This window comes from Rana temporaria, chromosome 6 (assembly GCF_905171775.1).
Source record: "Rana temporaria chromosome 6, aRanTem1.1, whole genome shotgun sequence".
Classification (NCBI taxonomy): Eukaryota; Metazoa; Chordata; class Amphibia; order Anura; family Ranidae; genus Rana; species Rana temporaria.
The window spans coordinates 178,762,448-178,783,640 of NC_053494.1; the positions used below are offsets into that span (position 1 = coordinate 178,762,448).

General features: G+C 45.4%; 1 protein-coding gene across 2 annotated transcripts in view; it reads right to left on the bottom strand.

Moving 5' to 3' along the window:
• Positions 1-21,193, bottom strand: part of TANK (TRAF family member associated NFKB activator) — a 123,833-nt gene that overhangs the window by 18,863 nt on the left and 83,777 nt on the right. For both annotated transcript variants that reach the window (XM_040357874.1, XM_040357875.1), the window contains exons 8-9: positions 19,762-19,871; positions 4,811-5,382 (exon numbers count right to left, since the gene is read on the bottom strand). In XM_040357874.1, coding sequence (XP_040213808.1) covers positions 4,811-5,382; positions 19,762-19,871 — 682 coding nt within the window. The remainder of the gene's footprint in view (positions 1-4,810; positions 5,383-19,761; positions 19,872-21,193) is intronic.

The following is a 21,193-nucleotide window of genomic DNA, read 5'->3' on the forward strand; positions in this document are numbered from 1 at the left end:
CTGGAATGCCTGGAGAATCTAGGTGACTAGGTGATTGGGATCGTCGTCTCCTGGCTCTGTAAGGGGCCGTTTCCATAGCGACAGTGTCATCCTTCCTGCAGTCTCTGGAGTTGTCTTTAAAACGAAAGTCTGCATACCAATTTGGTAGTTCCATATATGGAATGTTCATGGATTTGCAAAAGGCATGTAGATCTTCGGGTACCCTCAGCAGGGCAGTATGACCCTGATTGGTCGCTTGCAGGCCAAATGGAAACTTCCATTTGTAGATGATGCTTTTATTTCTCAGTGCATCCAATAAAGGTTTCAGATCACGTCTATTTTGGAGCGTGATTTTCGACAGATCTTGAAATATAGATAATGTAGAGCCCTCAAATTTCAGAGAAGAGCGCAGTCTTGCCTGCCTCAGGATATCCTCTTTCAGTAAGAAGTCATCTATATGGCATATGACATCTCTAGGAGGATCAGAGGGTCTGCCCTTGGGTCGCAGGGCCCTGTGCAGGCGTTCCATTTTAATGTTGGTTAAGGGTGGGCGACCCAGCAAATCGTTAAAAATTGTTAAAATTGCGGGGGAGAGTCGATCAAAATCAATCGACTCGGGCAGTCCCCGTACCCTCAAATTATGTCTCCTGCTTCTGTTCTCGAGGTCTTCTGTTTGGCGGTATAAGTCTCTCAGAAGCATAATGTGTACGTTGGTTTTGTGGTTAATATGGCGCAGAGCTGCTGTCTGTTGCGCAGTAGTTTTTTCCACATCACTGACGCGCGCTGAAACTGCGCGTATGTCCAATTTCAGATCCGCAATGGCAGCTGATAGCGTCTCTTTAATATCAGCTGCCACGGAGTGTAGATCATTTAGGCTAGGGCTCTGTCGAGCGTCCGTAGCGAGGTGGGGATTCCGGTTGTCGGTAAGGGGGTTTGTGTCAAAGTTCCCTTGAGAAGTGGCCAATGTATCTGACTGGCCTCCCGGGAATTCGGCCATCATAAGATCTGACAGGAATTTCCAAAAGATCGTAAATTGGTGAAAATTCTTCGGGTAGAATGGAAAACAGTATGGGGATGATCACCGTGACAACGGGTATCAGATTAGTCGTATTCCAGTCGGTGGGACCCCTTACCGATTCCGTTAGCCGAGAATTGCAGCCTGCAGCAGCGGGAGCTTTCCAGTTAAGCAGCCATTCCTGATCACGGCTAGACCACGCCCCGTAACCCAATGTTTTAACCCGGTTTAAAAGACAGAAGTTTTAGTAATTTAAAACAACAGGGTAAAAGTAGACCCATACATTTTACAGTAGACAATCAGGTAATGTCTGGTGAGGAGATTGGTCGTGAGTTTTGTGAAATTCTGGACCCATTTAGGAGAAGGCAGCTAAAGGCATTTCTTAGATCACTCTCTAAGCAAACGAGAGAAGTTGCTATACCCTTTAACCACTTGGGATCCGCCTGCCGTCAATTGACGGCTACAGCGTGGATCCCAAAAGCCAACAGGACGTCAATTGACGTCCGCCCCTTTGGGCGGTCCCCGCGCGCGCAGCGGGGAAAATCTGTGTTGGCCGTGTCCCTTGGACACAGCCAATTACAGATCGCCGCGAACGGCCAATCAGAGTGGCCGTTTGCGATGCGATCTGTGCGGCCAATGAGAGATGATCTCATATGTAAACATATGAGATCATCTGTCATTGCCGGCTCACACAGAGACAGCGGTGCTGTCTCTGGAGAGGAGACCGATCTGTGTCTCTTGTACATAGAGACACAGATCGGTCACCCCCCCAGTCACCCCCCTTCCACCTACAGTTAGAACACTTTATAGGAAACATATTTAACCCCTTCCTCACCCCTTCAATGCCAGTCACATTTATACTGTAATTAGTGCATATTTATAGCACTGATCGCAGTATAAATGTGAATGGCGCCAAAAATGTGTCCGATGTGTCCACCATAACGTCGCAGTCCCAATAAAAATTGCAGATCGCCGCCATTTATAGTAAAAAAAATAAATAATAATTCTGTCCCCTATTTTGTAAGCGCTATAACTTTTGCGCAAACCAGTCGCTTATTGCGATTTTTTTTTTTTTTTTACCAAAAATATGTAGAAGAATACGTATCGGCCTAAACTGAGAAAAAAATGATTTTTTTTTTATTTAATTGGGATATTTATTATAGCAAGAAGTAAAAAATATTGTATTTTTTTCCAAATTGTCGCACTTTTTTGTTTATAGCGCAAAAAATAAAAACCGCACAGGCGATCAAATCCCACCAAAAGAAAGCTCTACTTGTGGGGGAAAAAAGGACGTCAATTTTGTTTGGGAGCCACGTCGCACAACCGCGCAATTGTTAGTTAAAGCGACGCAGTGCCGAAAGCTGAAATTTCACCTGGGCAGGAGGGGGGTATATGTGCCCAGTAAGCAAGTGGTTAAATTTGAAGAGCTATGTCTAAAGGGAGAGCCAGAGAGACATGCAATATCAATGCTATACACCATGGTGACAGAATTGAAAGCTCTGCAGAACTTGGGCTTTATACAAGCATGGGAGAGGGAGTTGGGGGATCACTCTCTCCGAAGTACAAAAAAATAAGATATTCAGGTTTACCCATAAGGCATCAATAGCAACCAGATATCAAGAAGGTAGCTATAAGATATTGAGTAGGTGGTATAGAACTCCAGAAGTATTACACTGGATATACCCACAGGTGTCCAATCTTTGTTGGAGAGGTCAAGGCACTGTTGGTACTATGACACACATTTTCTGGGATTGCCCGGGAATAAAGTATTTCTGGAAAATGGTCTCAGAAACAGTGGAAGAAGTAATAAATGTGTCCCTTGGAGATAATCCTGCGGCCTTTCTGTTGCTGGATATCCCCATTTCGATAGAAAAGTACAAAGATTCACTATTGAGACATTTGCTTTCAACAGCAAAATTATGCATTCCAGCTTTATGGAAATCCAATATTTCTCCAACTAGAGCGCAGTGGATGACGAGATTAACAGAAGTCCAACAAATGGAAAATCTCACTATGAGTATGAAGGAGCAGGAGGACAAATACCGTCAGATCTGGGCTCCCTTTGTTGCGTTTAGGGAGCGAGGGGGGTAGGGGAAATGAATACTATTATATATATATATATATATATATATATATATATATATATATATATATATATATATATATATATATATATATATATATATATATATATATTTTTTTTTTTTCTCTCTTGCTTTTCCTATTTTTCTACTGTTCTAAGATTAAACTGGTATAGCCAGGTTTTGTTTTATATCTTGGGGATAGGGGTAACCAGGGTGGGCTGTAGGATAGTAATGCGACAAGGATAAGAATAGTCCAAAACAGGATACAGCTTAAATGTGATAAAGGAGCAATATGGGTTAGGAGAATCTGGTTTTGTTTTGGTAAAACGCAATAAGAGCCGGTTCACACTGGGGCAACACGACTTCCAGCATGACTTTGGGAGGCAACTTGGACACGACTTGAGTATGAATCATCAGGCAACTTCAAGTTGCCTCCAGGACAGTACAAGGCAACTTCAAGTCGCCTCCAGGACAGGAGGCTTTCCAATGTCCAATCAAACAACAATCAGCTCTGTGGGAGGGAGGGGGAGGAAGTTCTTTGCCTGAGAAATGTATGTTATCTTCCTGTATTGTTGCTTCAGTTAAGACAGCGATCAGACTTCTGAGGCAACTTCTATTCAAATCAATGGGTACAAGTTGCCTACAAGTCGGATTGAAGTAGTACAGGAACCTTTTCTGAAGTCGGAGCGACTTCAGTAGTGTGTATTAAGACGGCTCCATTCACTTCCATCGATTTTCTCAACCACAAGACTTGGGACGACTTGGGGCAACTTCAAGTCGGATCCCAGGTCGCCCCTGTGTGAACCGGCTCTTAAGGTAAAGGTAAAATAAAAATGTTTAAGAGTTAATTACGTAGATTTGTTAAATAAGATATTGCACCTGAAAAGTTGTATTTTTGAATATCTTTGTGGAAAAATATATAAATAAAGAAAAAAGCAGCACTTTACCGCTGTTTAAACTTTGCTTTTCAGCCGCTATCGGGGCACTGTTAACCCCAACAAAGGGGTTAAAAACTCACGTTTTGCGGCGCCTTCAAAGCACTTTTAAGGCGCTTTGAAAACGCTGCACATTCATTCCAATGGACAGGGACGTTTCTTGAGCGCTGTATACAACCCCCCCCCAACCCACCCCAAAGAAGCTGCTTGCAGGACTTTTTTTCCCGTCCCGCAAGCGAACCCCCCCCCCAGTGTGAATAGGCACACTGGAATGAATGAGAAGCGGTTTTCAGGCACTTAGCAGAGGCTATTTCTAGCGCTAAAGCACCTGAAAACCACCCCAGTGTTAAAGGAGTCTTAAAGAAAATGAAGGTTTGACTCTATATTTCCAGGAGATTAAAGTATGCAGTCTCCTCTTTTACAGGCTGCTTGAAAATAGAAAAGTATTTGATACCAACCCCTGACTGATGGTGTGTAATTTTTACTATATGGGGCGTGTGTGTGTATATACAGTATGTATATATAATACATACAGGGCTTTTTTTCTCAGAGAGTAAGTGCAGGAACTGTTCCTTTTCGAGTCGTCCCCGAGCACTGTTCCTTGGTTCCACCCATTACCCACCTCCCAGTACCACCCAGTAAGGTTGGTGAAGAAATCAAAGTGCCCACTAAGAGACACTTATTTGAAAACCAAAGATTTTGAAATGAATAGCAATAGATAAAATAAAATTACTCCAAACCATACGTGTTAACCCAAAACAGGATACATTGACCTTGGGTTACAAATGACTGATTACCTGTTGAGGTCCACGGATTCTCCTCTCTGCGACATCTATGGATTCATCCATATTTGCAATATCTGGCATACGGAAGGTATTCGTACATTTCCCAGATGGACTGTGGGCTGCAAGGAATAGACTGCTATCGTGAGCTCCCGCGGCAAAGGTGTCCTTGTAGTTAGGTCCTAGTTCATCAACCTTGACATTGTCCATGTGGCACACAGTTCTCGGTGAACGAGGTGAATATGGTGGGCTGCTCACTGTTGTGCTGAACTTCCTAAGCTTGAGGGGCGTTTCCACCTGGGCTTTGCCAGAATTTGTATTTTGTTCCAGTACAAGAGGAAGAACTTGCAGCTTTTCCACAGAACTCTGTAAAAATTCTGAATTGTCAGTGCTTGGTGGGAACTTAACACTCAAGTTTGAGAGTGACTCTACAGAAACGGTCAGGTCTTCATCTGAAGACAACCCTCGTGGTGTGATGGGTGTAAAGTGTGATGGGCCCATTCCTATAATTGGCTTCTGTGGTATCTGGACTTCCTGGCAGTCTTCATCTGTGCATTGGATAGGCATAGAAAATGGTAGCTGGGGATCTGCATGTAAGCAAAATATGGAATAAAATTATTTTATATTACTGCATAAGTTCCATTTTCTTAAATCCAAGATGAACAGCTCTAACTCTCAAACTAAAAGTTAGCAAGTGGTTATAGTCTCTGAAATGTACCGTATATACTTAAATATATAAGCCGACTTGAATATAAGCCGAGGCACCCAATTTTACCACAAAAAAACTGGGAAAATGTATTAACTCGAGGATAAGCCTGGAGTGTCCATACCTCACTGTGCCTATGCCTTACTGTGCCCATGACTAGACTTACGTTTAACATGTATATAGAAGGTGTGCCTGGCTTTGAAAAATCGGTGCTCCCTGGCCGTAGGTCCCCCAGACAGCAAACTTTGCACACTTGTAGAGGAAGAGTAGGGCTATGTCATGGACCTTGGGATGCTAAAGTGTTTCTACTTGACATCTGTTACACAGGAGAGGGTTGCTAATAAATCATAATTCATGTATTACATGAGATGGGACATATTACAGGTGATTTCATGTGGGCCAGAGTGACTCATTCCTCTGCATAACAGACTGTTGAAATGCTAATGTCCCACCACCAGCCAGCTCTCTATTCTAAAGGTTAATTGATCTATTGTGTGTGTGAAGAAGACCTTAAGAGATGTGTATTGTATCGTGGGGAATTGCAGACGAGACGCCTATTCACCTCGTCAGGCTAAATGATTAGATAATTGGCTCAGGTTAATTATTCTGATTTCTTCGTTGTTATTCTGTATTCTGTTACAATTAGTAATTAACTTCACTAATGTCATTATCTAAAGAAATGTGTCTTGTCAGGGTCGGCACCAGAGTGTCTACCTATAATCTGTATGGAAGCCCCAGTGTGTGAAAAGGGGGTGGAGATTTCATTGTTCTTTGATTGATGATAAGCTTGTAAACTGTATATAGCCAGCAGAATGCGGCCATTAAAGAGAGTCCTGTTTGAACTTACATACAGCCTGCCTGGTGTTTGTTCTTAATGGGTCTGAACGGCACATAGCTGTAGTTCGAATCCCGGAGCCTTGGATGACTGGACCATCAGACGTTGCAATCTGCAAGCTGACTCACTAGTAGCAGAGGAGTGTCGGGAGAGCAGAACCGGGTGAGCAAAGGGTCTCGTCACAGGCTATATGTGTGCCCAAAGTCCGAGAGATCAGGCACTAAAAGATGACTCAAATATGAGCCGAGGGGGGCATTTTCAGCACAAAAAAATGTGCTGAAAAACTTGGCTAATACTCGGGTATATACGGTAAGGGTTAGAGTTTTAAACAGTTGGGTGTATACATGTGTGCCAAGTTTCGGGTCCAGGGGACCTACGGCCGGCCGGTACCGTGTCCCCAAAGTTACTGGAGAAATTACCGTTTAACATGGGAGTCAAACAGTTGGGTTTCTACAACGAACTTTGAGGAACCCTGGTGCAAGCCGGAACTCCAATTTTTGGAGCCTCTCTTTAGGAACTAAAGCTCAAACACCAACATTTTTTTTTAGACGTGGAAAGTGGAAAAGGTTAAAATCCCTGACAGATGTATATACAGTTGTGTTAGATACCCTGGCAGCATTTGATTTCTTGGTAATTTTTCAGAGACTATGAATAACACAAAAACATTTCTTTCACTCATGGTTAGTGTTTGGCTGAAGCCATTTATTATCAATCAACTGTGTTTCCTCTTTTAAAAATCATAATGGCAACAGAAATTACCCAAATGACCCTGATCAAAAGTTTACATACCCCATTTCTTAATATCGTGTATTGCCCCCTTCAATGACAGCTTGAAGTCTTTTGAGATCTCCCCAGAGTGGCTCAATGGTATTGAGGTCAGGAGACTGAGATGGCCACTCCAGAACCTTCACTTTATTCTGCTGTAGCCAATAACAGATACCCTTTGCCTTGTGTTTTGGATCATTGTAATGTTGGAATGTCCAAATACGTCCAATGCACAGCTTCCTGGCCGATAAATGCAAATGTTCCTCCAGTATTTTTTGATAACATACTGCATTCATCTTGCCATCAATTTTGAACACATTTCCTGTGCCTTCGTTGCTTACACATCCCCAAAACATCAGCGATCCACCTCCGTGTTTCACAGTAGGAATGGTGTACCTTTCATCATAGGCCTTTTTGACTCCTCTGCAAATGTAGTGTTTATGGTTTTGGCCAAAAAGCTAAATTTTGATCTCATCACTCCAAATTACTTTGTGCCAGAAGGTTTAAGGGTTGTCTCTGTGCTGTTTGGCGTATTGTAAGCGGGATACTTTGTGGAATTTGCATAGTAGTGGCTTTCTTCTGGCGACTCGACCATGCAGCCCATATTTCTTCAAGTGCCTCCCTATTGTGCTTCTTGAAACAACCACACCACGTTTTCAGAAAGTCCTGCATTTCACCTGAAGTTATTTGTGGGTCTTTCTTTGCATCCTTAACAATTATTCTGGCTGAAATTTTAATTGGTCTACTTGACCGTGGTTTGGTTTCAACAGAACCCTTCATTTTCCACTACTTGATTAGAGTTTGAACACTGCTAACTGGCATTCTCAATTCCTTGGATATCTTTTTATATCCCTTTCCTGTTTAAAACAGTTCAACTACCTTTTCCCGCAGATCCTTTAACAATTCTTTTGCTTTCTCCATGACTCAGAATCCAGAAACATCAGTGCAGCACTGGATGAAAGATGCAAGGTTCTGTCAGGAGTCTAGAAACTCATTGACCTTTTATGCACACACACATACTAATTACAAGCAAACAAATCACAGGTGAGGATGGTTATCTTTAGCCACTCAAACCCCTTTTGTGTCAACTTGTGTTATCAGGTCAAAATCACCAGGGTATGTAAACTTTTGATCAGGGTCATTTGGGTAATTACTGTTGCCATTATGATTTAAAAAGAGTAAACACAGTTGATTTATAATAAATGGCTTCAGTTAAACACCAACCATGAGTGAAAAATGTTTTTGTGTTATCATTCATATTCTCTGAAAAATGGCCAAGAAATCATAAATTCTGCCAGGGTATGTAAACTTATGAGCACTGTATCTGTAGCTGTCTCCCTACGAGGAGATTTACTTCCTCTATTTGCTGAGAGTTACAGTTATAAACTTAATGTGAAAAATCTCTCACTAGGATACCGTTCCAGTGACAACCATCTAATGGTGGCTGCTTGTGTTTTAGTTTTATTATCCAATTAATGCGAGATTTAACCAAAAAGTTCACATTTGCAAGCAACTAAACAGGCATAAGAGATTTATAAAAAAAAAAAACACAGGCATAGTTCCCTTCTGATCGATTTAGTTTGGATTCGATCAAACTGAGTAAATCAGCCAAGGCAGAAAATTGTTGATCGTTCTGCATCAATCAGCAGCACTTGATAGTTGATAGATACTTTATTCATGAATGCAATCAGGCTTCACTTCCTGATTCCCTTACAGAAGATGGCGGTGGCAGCACCCGAGAACCTAGGGACAGATCGGCTTTGGGTGCCGACATTGTGGGTGCCCTGGACAGGTTAGTGTCCATATTTTAAAAGTCAGCAACTGCAGTATTTTGTAGCTGATGACTTATACTGCTACATAATAAAATCTGATAAACCATGTAAGCAGTGAGGAAACATACAGCAATTCGTAGATTGTGAAGATTGCTATACTGTTCTGAGATACATTCAGAGTAATCTAGACTTTCAGTAGATGTAATGCCACGTACACACGACCATTTTTAAATGGGCTAGAATAAAAACAAAGTTTTTTTCAACCCGATTCTTGTCAAGCCTGCCTTGCCTACACACGATTGTGAAAAAAAAAAAATAGGAATTTATGCTCACCGTAAAATCTCTTTCTCTGAGTTCATGGACGGACACAGCCTTAATCTTGACTTAGTGGGTATTAGCCTTCCTTTAGGAGTTGACTAGGCAGAAACTTACATAAAAGGTTAACTTATCATACACACCCTATAGCCCCGCCCAGGGGGCAGGCCCTCTGGGTATAACCCCTCTCTGCATCTTGCAGATCAGTTCATCAAAAAGTAGTACAAACATAAAAAGGAGGGGAGGGTGCCGTGTCCGTCCATGAACTCAGAGAAAGAGATTTTACAGTGAGCATAAAATCCTATTTTTTCTTTTGTTCATGGACGGACACAGCCTTAATCTTGACTTAGTGGGACGTCCCAAAGCAGTGTCAAAATAAGGGGTGGGAACAGCAAAAAAACGAAACTTCACCCCAAAACAGAGCTCCTCAATTGAGGAGTTGTAACTCTAAACAGCCGCCTGCAAAACTTTGCGGCCGAAGAAGCATCCGAAGATGCACTCACATCAACTTGTAAAGTTTAGTGAAAGTGTGACAGGGCGACCAGGTCGCCGCCTTACACAGCTGGGAAACAGACACCTGATGTCAGAAACCCCAAGAGGCACCATTGCCCTGGTCAAATGCATCGTGATAGGGAGGCGCCCGACCCTTTATGGCGTAAGCCTGATCAGGATCTGTCGGGTCCACCTCGAAATGGTGGCGGATGAGACCGCTGGGCCCTTCTTGGGACCAGCCACCGAAATGTCTTCCTTGAGATGGAAAGTCGAAATGACCTTAGGAAGAATCTAAGGCTGCGAACGCAGCACCATCTTATCCTTGTGGACGATCAGATAGGGAGCCTTTCATGACAAGGCTGCCAGCTCAGAACCCGTCTTAGCTGACATTACAGCCACTAAAAGGACCACTTTCTGAGAAGTGTCAACAAGGGAACTTCTCTAATGTTCTCAACAGTGGTTCTGAGGCACCTAGAGGTCATGGCGTTAAGCCATTGACTGTAAAGCAGGATGACCTATGGGACCTTGCGACCTCTCGTAGCGGTAGACGTCAAGGTGCGTCTGCTATTCAAATCCCCATGGAGCTAGTGGAGGACGGACCAAAGGGGCCACCTGCCAAACCCCCTGTAGAAATGTTCTCACTAGAGAGTGAGTCGCCAGGGGTTGCTGAAAGAAAAAACAGCCAGGGCAGATATCTGTCCCTTAACCAAATAAGTGGATTCCACTTCATTTCCTCACAAAGGGCTTAGTAAGCTCTCCAAGTGCGATAATAAATCCTCCTAGAGGATAACTTCCTAGCCTTCCTTATGGTAGGAATCACAGAAGCCGACAGGTCCTGGTCTCTTAGTACCTGGCTTTCAATAGCCATGCTGTTAGCCAGCGACTGTAAAGCAGAATGCAGTATGGGACCTTGTGACAGCATGTCCTCTCTCAGTGGTAGACGCCAAGGGACATCTGCTACTAGCCGCACTAGATCGGCGTACCAAGGACACCGAGGCCAATCCGGAGCAATTAGGATCATAGGAATCCCATCTGCCTCCACTCTGCTTTAGAGGAGGGAAGGCATAGATTAGCCGGTACTGACTCCACGGCGCCACTAACGCATCTGTCGTGTCCGGCCATGGGTCTCCTGACCTGGCCACAAACCTCAATACCTTTCGATTGAGTCGAGATGCCAGGAGATCTACGTCTGGCGTGCCCCATCTTGGGCAAAGGAGCTGAAACACCCCCGGGTGCAGAGATCAATCTCCTTGGTCCAGCATCTGGCAACACAGGTAGTCCGCCTGCCAGTTTTCTACAGCCAGAATGTATATGGCCGACAGTGCCGGTATGCTCCTTTCTGCCCACCTTAGGATATGAGCGACTTCTGACGCTGCAGCCGAGCTACTTGTTCCTCCTTGATGGTTGACATATGCCACCGCCGTGGCGTTGTCCGACTGGATCCTGACTGAATGCCCTCGTAGCCTCTGAGACCATGTGGAGAGGCACAGCCTGATCGCCCGAAGTTCCAGGACCATGTTCGGCAAATGGGAATCATCTGGAGACCAGCGACCCTGGGTCCACTGAACCCACCAGACTCCCCCACCGGTAAGGCTGGCGTCCGTCGTGATGACTTTCCAGTGATAAGGAAGGAACGACTTCCCGGACAGAAGTGCCGGTGAGGTCACCCACCACACCAGGGAGACCTGGCTCACCCAGATCAGATAATCCAGGGATGATGGGCACTTGTCCCATCTGGACAGAATTTTCCTTCTGTAGCACTCGCGTGTGAGATTGCGCCTATGGTACCACCCCGAAGGAGGCCACCATGAGGCCCAGGACTCACATGCAAAGCGGAGTGACAAAGGGTCTGCAACTTTTCCACAGGAAAGCAAACCTTTGCCTCTGAGGAGTCTAGAATCAATCCCAGATATACTAGGCATTGAGTCGTTACCATTACTGACTTTTGAATGTTCAGTAGCCACCCAAGTGTCTGAGGGTGTGATGTTCTAGACACGCTCACATCTAATTCTGAGGCTGAAGCGGCCCTCAGAAGCAGGTCGTCCAAGTAGCCCACTACAGCGATGCCACGTTGTCTTAGTAGGGCGAGAATTGGGGCAATCACCTTGGTGAACACCCTTGGTGCCGATGCCAGGCCAAAGGGGAGAACCACAAATTAATAGTGGTCTTCCCCGACCGCAAAGCGCAGAAGTTTGATGCTTTGTGCATATGGGGACATGTAGATAGGCATCCCTGATGTCCAAGGATGCCAGAAAGTCCCCCGGCTGGAGGGTAGTAACGACAGAGCGGATTGATGCCATCCGGAACCCTTGTACCTTCACAAAGCAATTGAGGGCCCTGAGGTCCAGGATAGGAAGAACGCCCTCCTTCTTTGGTACAGTGAACAGATTGGAGTAAAACCCCTAAAACCGATCCTGTACTAGGACAGGGATAAGCACCCCGCATTTCAGCAGGTCCGACGAGCCGGTAGTAGCTGGAGGTTGGAGGGAAAAAATCTGTTTGGTGGGCAAGAGAGGAGCTCTATCTTGTACCCTGATGAGACTACCTCACGAACCCACCGGTCGGGGACCCGAGTTGTCCACCGGGTCACAAATTCGCGAAGACGTCCTCCCACCCGAGGGATGGGTGGGGGCGCACCTTCATGCGGACGTTCTTGTAACGGGTTTGTTGGGTTTGCGAAACCAGGGACGTCTCTGTCCCTGAGCAGGCTCTTTATTGGCCTGTGGTTTTCTTCCCGCAGCGATGGGCGGGCGAAAAAAACGCTTAGGTGTGGTAAAGAAGGGCCCCTGTCACCAACGTGGCTCCTTCCCCTTATAGGTCTGAGGGAGCAAGGTGCTCTTACCTCCTGTGGCATCCTTAATAATGTCATCCAGGCAAGCTCCAAAGAGTCTGTCGCCTTTAAAGGGCAGGTCCATTAGGGCCTTCTTGGAAGCTTGGTCCGCCGACCAATTCTTCAACCAAAGTAGACGGCGTAACAACACAGCCTGAGCAGAGGCTCTGTCCAGCAGAGGAATAGTGTCCAAGGCTGATTCACACATGAATTTTAGGCCCTGTACCAGTTTTTCCGCTAGGGCTACCTCGTGGGTGGAAGCGTGATGTGTTTGTAACCCATTGAGCAGTAACTTTACCCACTCCGTGAGTGTCTGGGACACCAGCGCCCCAACTATGGTTGGGCGTACCGCTGAACCTACTACAGTGTATAGGTTATGGGATATCGATTCTGCCTTCTTGTCCGCCAGGTCCTTGAAGGCAGGAGCCCCCTCCACCGGAAGGGTGGTAAGCTTGTTTAGTCTGGACACAGGAGGGTCCACTATGGGGGACGAGGTCCATTTCTTTAAGAAACTCTCCTCCAGTGGGTAACGTAGCGCTTGGTTTTTAGGTACAAAAAAGTTTTTTTGTGGTCTGTCCCATTCCTTGTATAAAAGTTTGTCTAAATAAGACACACAAGGGAACACCTTAGCAGTGCGGGTAGCCTTTACGGAACCCAAAGGGGACCGGTGCTTCTGTTGCTTCTACAGACCCCTCTATTTTTAGGGTATTTCGCACTGCGTGATAAGGTCACTCACCAGAGCCTTCACACGAGCTGACCTGGGTCCAGAGTCATCCTCACCGTCTGGCCGCTCTAGGTCTGCACCGTCAGATACCTCAGAGTTAGGGTCCTGAGTGGTAGCTAGACCTGGCTCCGTATCCAAGTTGTCCCCAGAAGATGGCAGGGGGAGGGGGCGCTTTCTAGCCCCCGTTCTTCCATGCGCGGATTCCATCTTGGCAATGAAGGCATCTAGGATTGCCGACATATCGTCCACCGATACATTGGGTGCAGGGGCATCAATTGCCAGCTCAGGTGTTTCAGGGAAAAAAAACTTCCGTTTTTGACGCCATGCTGCCCACACGCTTGACACAGGCATTCCAAGCAAGGTGGACAACCCACCCTCATAACTGTAGCAGAGATGAGGGGGTACCCCCCCAGAGGACTCACCACCCTGGAACCAGCAGTGCAGTGCTGTCTAGCTGAGCTGCTTCTTGTCCGCTGAATATAACTGTCAGTCTGCTGAATGGCTGTTATCTACAAGGCTGCCATCCTTATCAGCTTTGCTAGTCAGCAGTGTGTGTCTGTTTGGCTGCTGATTTATAAGATGGCCGCCGATCAGGCGTTAGAGGTCAAGCATACTGAGGCCCCAAAAGCATGGCCGCCAGTGCTGTAATACTTGCATGGGCTACAAAAAAATGGCCGCCGAGCGGGACGCTAGAGGCCCCAGTTTCATGAAGAAATGCTGCTGGAGCATAGCCGTTCTAAGCGCCCTTCTTGGGGCGCACCGCGCAGGCCACTGAGCGGCCGGGAGACGCTGTACAGCCCCCCCTTGGGCGCCGTGTGAGCAACACCTCCAGAGCTGGGCGGCTACAAGAAAATGCATATAGACCCCAGAAGTATGGCCGCCAAGCTCGTAGTAGTACTTACTCTTGTCAGGGCACTGCCCTTTACGGTCACATTCCCCAGTTGGCTCTGGGTGGATTTGAACCTAGGACCTATCCATTACAAGTCCAGCTCTTTGCCTCTGAGCCACTGCTCTAGTGTTACTTTGCTTGCTGTCCGTTGGAGCCTGGTGCTGAACCTATGTTACTTTGGACCAATCAGTGGCCTGAGCGACCTATTTAAGCCAGCCCCTTCCTCCTTGCTAATTGCTGGTTCGTTGTCAGCTTTACCCTGTGAGAGAACCTTGAAACCTGAATACCCTGACCTGTTTGACCCGGATTGGACCTTGACTATTCTCTGCCGTCTCCTACACTTGACCCCTGCCTGCTTATCGGATTTGCTGTTGTCTCCTGCCCCTTGACCTTGGCTTGCTCTCACGGACTTCCTCTGATCTCTCCAACTCCTGACCCACGGCCGGTGACCCGGATTTGCCTTGTTTCCTGTTGGTCCCTTCTGGACTTACTTGCCTGTTCCTGCCTGATCAACGACTGTCTCCAGTCCTCTGCACCTGCCCTGTTTTCGTCAGCTGCACCAAGTCTGCCTACCAGTTCCCGGCACCGGTGCCTCCTTGTGCCGTCCCTCCTCTGTTCTAACTCCAGGGAGCGGTCTGCACAGGGTCGCAAAGGTGAGCCGCCCTCAGCATCTCGGCCTCGGTGAGTACTTACCTTAATGGTCCTGACAGTACGAACCAGCCATTATGTCTGAGGCCGACAGGGCATGCTCACCCCTTGAAAACCTGTGTCAACAGGTGTCTGTTTTGACGGTTGCCGTTCAAAAATTGCAAGAAGGTAAACCCTTACATAATGGACTAACTAATAATATGGAGTCCGCAGACTTGTACAAGATGCTCACCTCCCTGGCTCTGCAAGTCTCCAGCCTGAACCATACTATTCAGGAACTACAACAAGAAGTCCAAAAATTTAAAGGGACAACACGTCCAGCCCCGGAACCAGCATGTTATGAACCTTTTGTTGTCATGCCAGAAAAATTTGATGGTAGCCGTGCATCCTTCTTGTGCTTTAAAACCGACTGTGAGCTATTGTTTACCCTTAAACCTAGGACCTATGCCACGGACTATATTAAGGTTAGAGCCTCCGTCAACTTGCTAACAGGGCAGGTCAAATCGTGGGCTCACCTGCTGCTGCAGGAAAAAAGTCCAGTCTTGGACAGCTGGGAGACGTTCATGTCTGCTCTGGACTCATATATCCCTGCTTCCAAGAGGACCAGCACTCCCAGGTCTGCTCTTAGTTCACGGGGCCTACGGGTACCCAAGGATAGGAAGCCCCAGTACGGTTATGACCTCCAGCCAGCCCAGTGTGTGCCAAATTATGAGACTCCGTATGTGCCCAGCCTGGAAGTTTCCCCATCACAAGGTCTTGACATTTCTGTGGATGCACACACGCCTACCTTGGAGGAGGAAGAACCCATGCAGATCGGGGCCATCCGGTCCAGCCTATCTGAGGTAGCAAGAGAGCGGAGGAGAGGCTATGGACTTTGCTTTTATTGTGGTGCTAGCGGGCACCTTATATCGCTCTGCCCAACTCGCCCACCTCGGCCAAAGCTTCTTCAGCTGGGTACTATTGGGAGTTTTTTCTATGCCTCAGAATATGTACCTACCTCTCCAGTGTCCCCAGTTCCGGCTCCAGTGTCTGCAGTTCCAGTGTCTGCAGTTCCAGTGTCTGCAGTTCCAGTGTCTGCAGTTCCAGTGTCCCCAGTTCCACTGTCCCCAGTTCCAGTGTCCCCAGTTCCAGTGTCCCCAGTTCCAGTGTCCCCAGTTCCAGTGTCCCCAGTTCCAGTGTCCCCAGTTCCAGTGTCTTCAGTTCCAGTGTCCCCAGTTCCAGTTCTTATGTTTCCAGTTTCTGTTTCCCAGTTCCAGTTCCTGTGTCTTCAGTTCCTGTGTCCCCAGTTGAAGTTCCAGATCATATTCCCCCAAGTGAAGTTCTCCCTCCAGACTGTACATATGCCTCAAATGGTACTATGGTCTGTAAACAGGATCTGGCGACTTTTGAACAGGCCTTACAAGCAAGGAGGGCGCCCCCTACCAGAACTTCAGGATCAAAAAAGTCCAAAAAGAAAAAGTAAAGATCTACATGCTCCCCGTTTGATCCATCAGGAGCATCCAGAACTAGTGGACAGTTTGGGCGTCCGGAGTCCGCCCCTAGGGGGGGGGGGGGCACTGTCAGGGCACTGCCCTTTACGGTCACATTCCCCAGTTGGCTCTGGGTGGATTTGAACCTAGGACCTATCCATTACAAGTCCAGCTCTTTGCCTCTGAGCCACTGCTCAAGTGTTACTTTGCTTGCTGTCCGTTGGAGCCTGGTGCTGAACCTATGTTACTTTGGACCAATCAGTGGCCTGAGCGACCTATTTAAGCCAGCCCCCTTCCTCCTTGCTAATTGCTGGTTCGTTGTCAGCTTTACCCTGTGAGAGAACCTTGAAACCTGAATACCCTGACCTGTTTGACCCGGATTGGACCTTGACTATTCTCTGCCGTCTCCTACACTTGACCCCTGCCTGCTTATCGGATTTGCTGTTGTCTCCTGCCCCTTGACCTTGGCTTGCTCTCACGGACTTCCTCTGATCTCTCCAACTCCTGACCCACGGCCGGTGACCCGGATTTGCCTTGTTTCCTGTTGGTCCCTTCTGGACTTACCTGCCTGTTCCTGCCTGATCAACGACTGTCTCCAGTCCTCTGCACCTGCCCTGTTTTCGTCAGCTGCACCAAGTCTGCCTACCAGTTCCCGGCACCGGTGCCTCCTTGTGCCGTCCCTTCTCTGTTCTAACTCCAGGGAGCGGTCTGCACAGGGTCGCAAAGGTGAGCCGCCCTCAGCATCTCGGCCTCGGTGAGTACTTACCTTAATGGTCCTGACAACTCTCCTGTGTTTTTATGCTGGAGCATCCTGGACAGTGCATCTTCCGCATGGTAACGGAGATGACTGTCGGCCAGGCTACTGCGACTCGGCCCTGTAGACCGGTCTTTATGCAAGCCCTGGAGTGCATAGCTCACCGTCCACCCGTAGAGCGACGGGCATGTCGTGGACGATCCAGCGCGCAGCTACAGTCGGCACATGCTGGATGGCCGAAACTGGGAAGAATACAAGGATCTAGGATCCAGCCTGTCGCCCAGTCGGCAGTTGATCGAAGATCACAGGAAAAAAATAAAAAATAAAAATCCAGAATCTTGAACTAACAGCATTCAAGCTATGGGCCTGAAGGGAGCAATGTCTTCTCCTAAAAACTAAGCAGAAAAAAAACTGATCTGCGAGATGCAGAGAGAGGGGTTATACCCAGAGTGCCCGCCCCCTGGGCGGGGCTATAGGGTGTGTATGATAAGTTAACCTTTTATATAAGTTTCTGCCTAGTCAACTCCTAAAGGAAGGCTAATACCCACTAAGTCAAAATTAAGGCTGTGTCCGTCCATGAACGCAAGAGAAAATGCTCTAGCAAAGCGCGGTGATGTACAACACGTACGACGGCACTATAAAGGGGAAGTTCCATTGCGCCACCCTTTGGGCTGCTTTTGCCGATTTCGTGTTATTAAAAGTTTAGTGAGAGACGATTCGGGCTTTTCAGTCTTCGTGCTTTTCAGTCTCTCTATTACGAACGCTAGTTTTACCAGAACGAGCGCTACCGTTTTATAACTTGCTTCTGAGCATGCACGTTTTTTTCACGTCATTAAAGCCTACATACGACCGTTTTTTATGACGTGAAAAACTACAACGTTAAAGCGACGCAGTGCCGGAAGCTAAAGTCTCGTCTGGGCGGGAAGGGGGTGTATGTGCACAGTAGGCAAGTGGTTAAAGACTGAAGAAAATACAGTTACACAATGTCAATCAGAGTATATTTTTTAGAGGAACATGCAGGAGCCTCTATAAACACAAGAAAGGAAATGGCACATTTAAACTTTCTTGAAATTGCATATCTGCCATGCCTTATCCACTAAACGTTGAGCAGTATAAATCTCTATCCTGCTTTGGTCTGAATTTTCCCTGGGTCACAGGAGTACAGGGGCAAGTATCAAGTGCTGTGAGGTTTTCAAGAAACTATGTACAGCCAAAAGCTGTCTGCATTGCATATAGAAGCACAGAAACCCACTGGTGAAATTATTGGGTCCAAAATAAAAGGTATTGCAGCACAGAAAATAAGTCATGTCACCCTGGTTGTGCAGTCTGGCAGTGATACCAGAATCTCAGGACAGAATTACAAATCATGTGGCAGAATACAATTCCCATATACAATATTCTAACTGTATGTTGAGCAGTTTTTCTGAAACTCAGTTTATCCCTGAATCCTAAATCACCAACACAATGATCTACAAATCCATCCTTACCTTTTTCTTATCAGAAGCCATCCTGCTTTGGGATTGGTGCAAAAACCACCCAGTGTTTGTTTAAAAAACCAGCAGTCCTGCAATTTTGGCGCTGAAAATTATTCGCCAATGCCACGCATCTTTAAAATTGTGTTGCTATGGCTACTTTAGTGATTTTTATAGCATAAATATGGAATGACATTTTTAAGACTATGTATTGCTTTTAGAAGCTAGGCTTCCCCTATTCATATGCTAATGAACTTGCTGGACTGGTTCATGAGCCCAGAACGAGAAGTTCAAGAAGTGTGCTACAGGAAGTAGGGGGAGGGAACAAAGGCCTTGAACAAGCCATGTGCTGAGGACACAAAGGAACTGGGAGAAGCTTTTGCAAAACTTCAATAAGCAAGAAGCAGCCTGGAAGATCCTGGGTGAGGACTCCCTCATAAAGAAAGACTTAAAAATAGGAAAGTTACCTGGGAATGACCCTAAATCTACAACCCAACTTAGCTTTTATAGTGTATCCCTCTTGCATACATTATACATACTAATTTGCTAAGAAGTATAGATAGTTTGTGCATGTGTATATTGTATGCCTATTTTATGATGCTTTGTACATTTTGAATTGTTTTTTCTACGAGCACAGAATTTGTGTTTAGTAAAGCAAATGAATATGTTTTTTTATGCTTCCTTGCTTTTGCTGCAAAGTAAACTCCCATGCACGTTTTTTACCTATAGGTAAAGTAAGTATCTCCTAAACATGAACCAAAACATGAACCATGTAGGAGATATTTACTTGTGACATCACCAGCGCATGCACTTTGAACGGACGGCATACCGTGCTGTTCCTACAGAGCCCTGTGCCATGAACAGTGGCTCCTGTGTGCATGCGCAGCAGAGACCTCGGCTCGTCGACTCAAAGGTCCAAAGCCTGCCAACCCGGAACTAAGACTGGGTGAAGATGGAAGCCCTGCAGTAAAAGTGCGCTGCTGGAGGGCTTCATTTTAAGGTAAGTATTACATAATGTGCGAGTATGCGATGCATTACTAGCACATTATAACTTTGCCTTGCAGGTTTGAAAAAACAAAAAAAAACAAACGCTAAAAAAAAAAAAAAAACCGCAAAGCAATAGAAGTCAGCTATGGTAAGTTCCGAATCCCTGCCCTCACAGGTTCACATTCATGTAAAAACCATGCTTGCTGTGTTTAATCTAGCCCTTTTTATAGGTATGAAGCAGTTACAGTTAGATCAGGAGATATGGAAGCATCCATTTCATTCAATGTGAAATCGAAAGAACATCATACCATTACTAGATGCGATTTCTAACTTTAGGAGGTGGCTTTGTCTTCTAGATAACTTGGAAATCCGGCTAAATTGTTCCTTTAGATCCGAGAAAACCTGCACGAAGCTTTGCCTGTGTGTAAAACATTTTGGTTTAAACATTCATTAGCAGACAAGGAAATAAAACACATCTAGGGCATGCTAATGTCTTTTAAAGGCAGAACACAACCAATGAGCACTTGTATCTTAAATACTGAGAGTATGTCACTGAAATAATTCTATATAAAAAAAGTTGGTTATAAAATCTTGATTCTAAAAAAAAAAAAAAAAAAAAAAAGCAGTTCTAGAAACAATAGGAGGTGAATTATATATATATATATATATATATATATATATATATATATATATATATATATATATATATATATATATATATATATAATTCACCTCCTATTGTTTCTAGAACTGCTTTTTTTTTTTTTTTTTTTTTTTTTTATAAATTTTTTTATAAAATCTGCATAGCTTTTTTCGAAATGTGCAAAATCAAATATTCTCAAGCTTTATTATCTGCCGTTTGAATGTGGATAATACCACATTATGACCACTAGATGGGGCCGATGAGCATACTTTCCTATAATATCACCATCTAGTGGCCATATTGTGGTATTTTCCCCAATTCACACATTTTTGAACCGCATAGAAAAATGATTTTGCCCCATTCGCAAAGAATAAATTTACATGCAGTTTTGATGATCAGCTATATGAAGGTTTTCATATTAACCCTGGGCATCTTTTACCGAAACAGTATACACCCAACCCTGCCAAAGCATTTAGTTGGTTCACCCAGTTACAATTAGAGTAATTTTTTCACTTTTTCCATTTCTGTCTTGATTTTATTTATAAAAAAAAAAAAAAAAAGGAAGGAAGGAAAGAAGGAAGGCGTGTTCAGCGTACATCTTATATCAGAATTGAATTGCGGCCTGTGTTACCAGTAGGGAGATTCACTCTCTCTAGGTGCCCTGGTGTCCAATGTTATCTAAACAAAAAATGATGGATTTTCAGAGTTTTCACCAGAACCAGAGGTAGAGGAAAATCATTCAAACCGGACACCTGTTCCGGTGACAACTGCAAAAGAGGGAATTTCCCTTAAAATTTTAGATATTAACAGTTATTTACTATTGTGTCTTCTAGACAGGAAGTGAAGATATCCCCAACAGAACAGAGTAATCAATGTATCCGTTTTCACAACCTTCTTTGATGGCTTCTCTTCCACCAATCTTCAATTATTATTTTTTAAATACATACTATAGATCTTTTACTAGGTACAGAGAAATGTAGGCAGAAAGTGCAGCCACAAATGTATGAAAAAGTATCTGGTTATCTTTGAATGTTTTCCTTTGTGTGAAATACTTGGTGATCCTGCCAGTTCCCCAGCTTCCTTACTTCAAACTGACC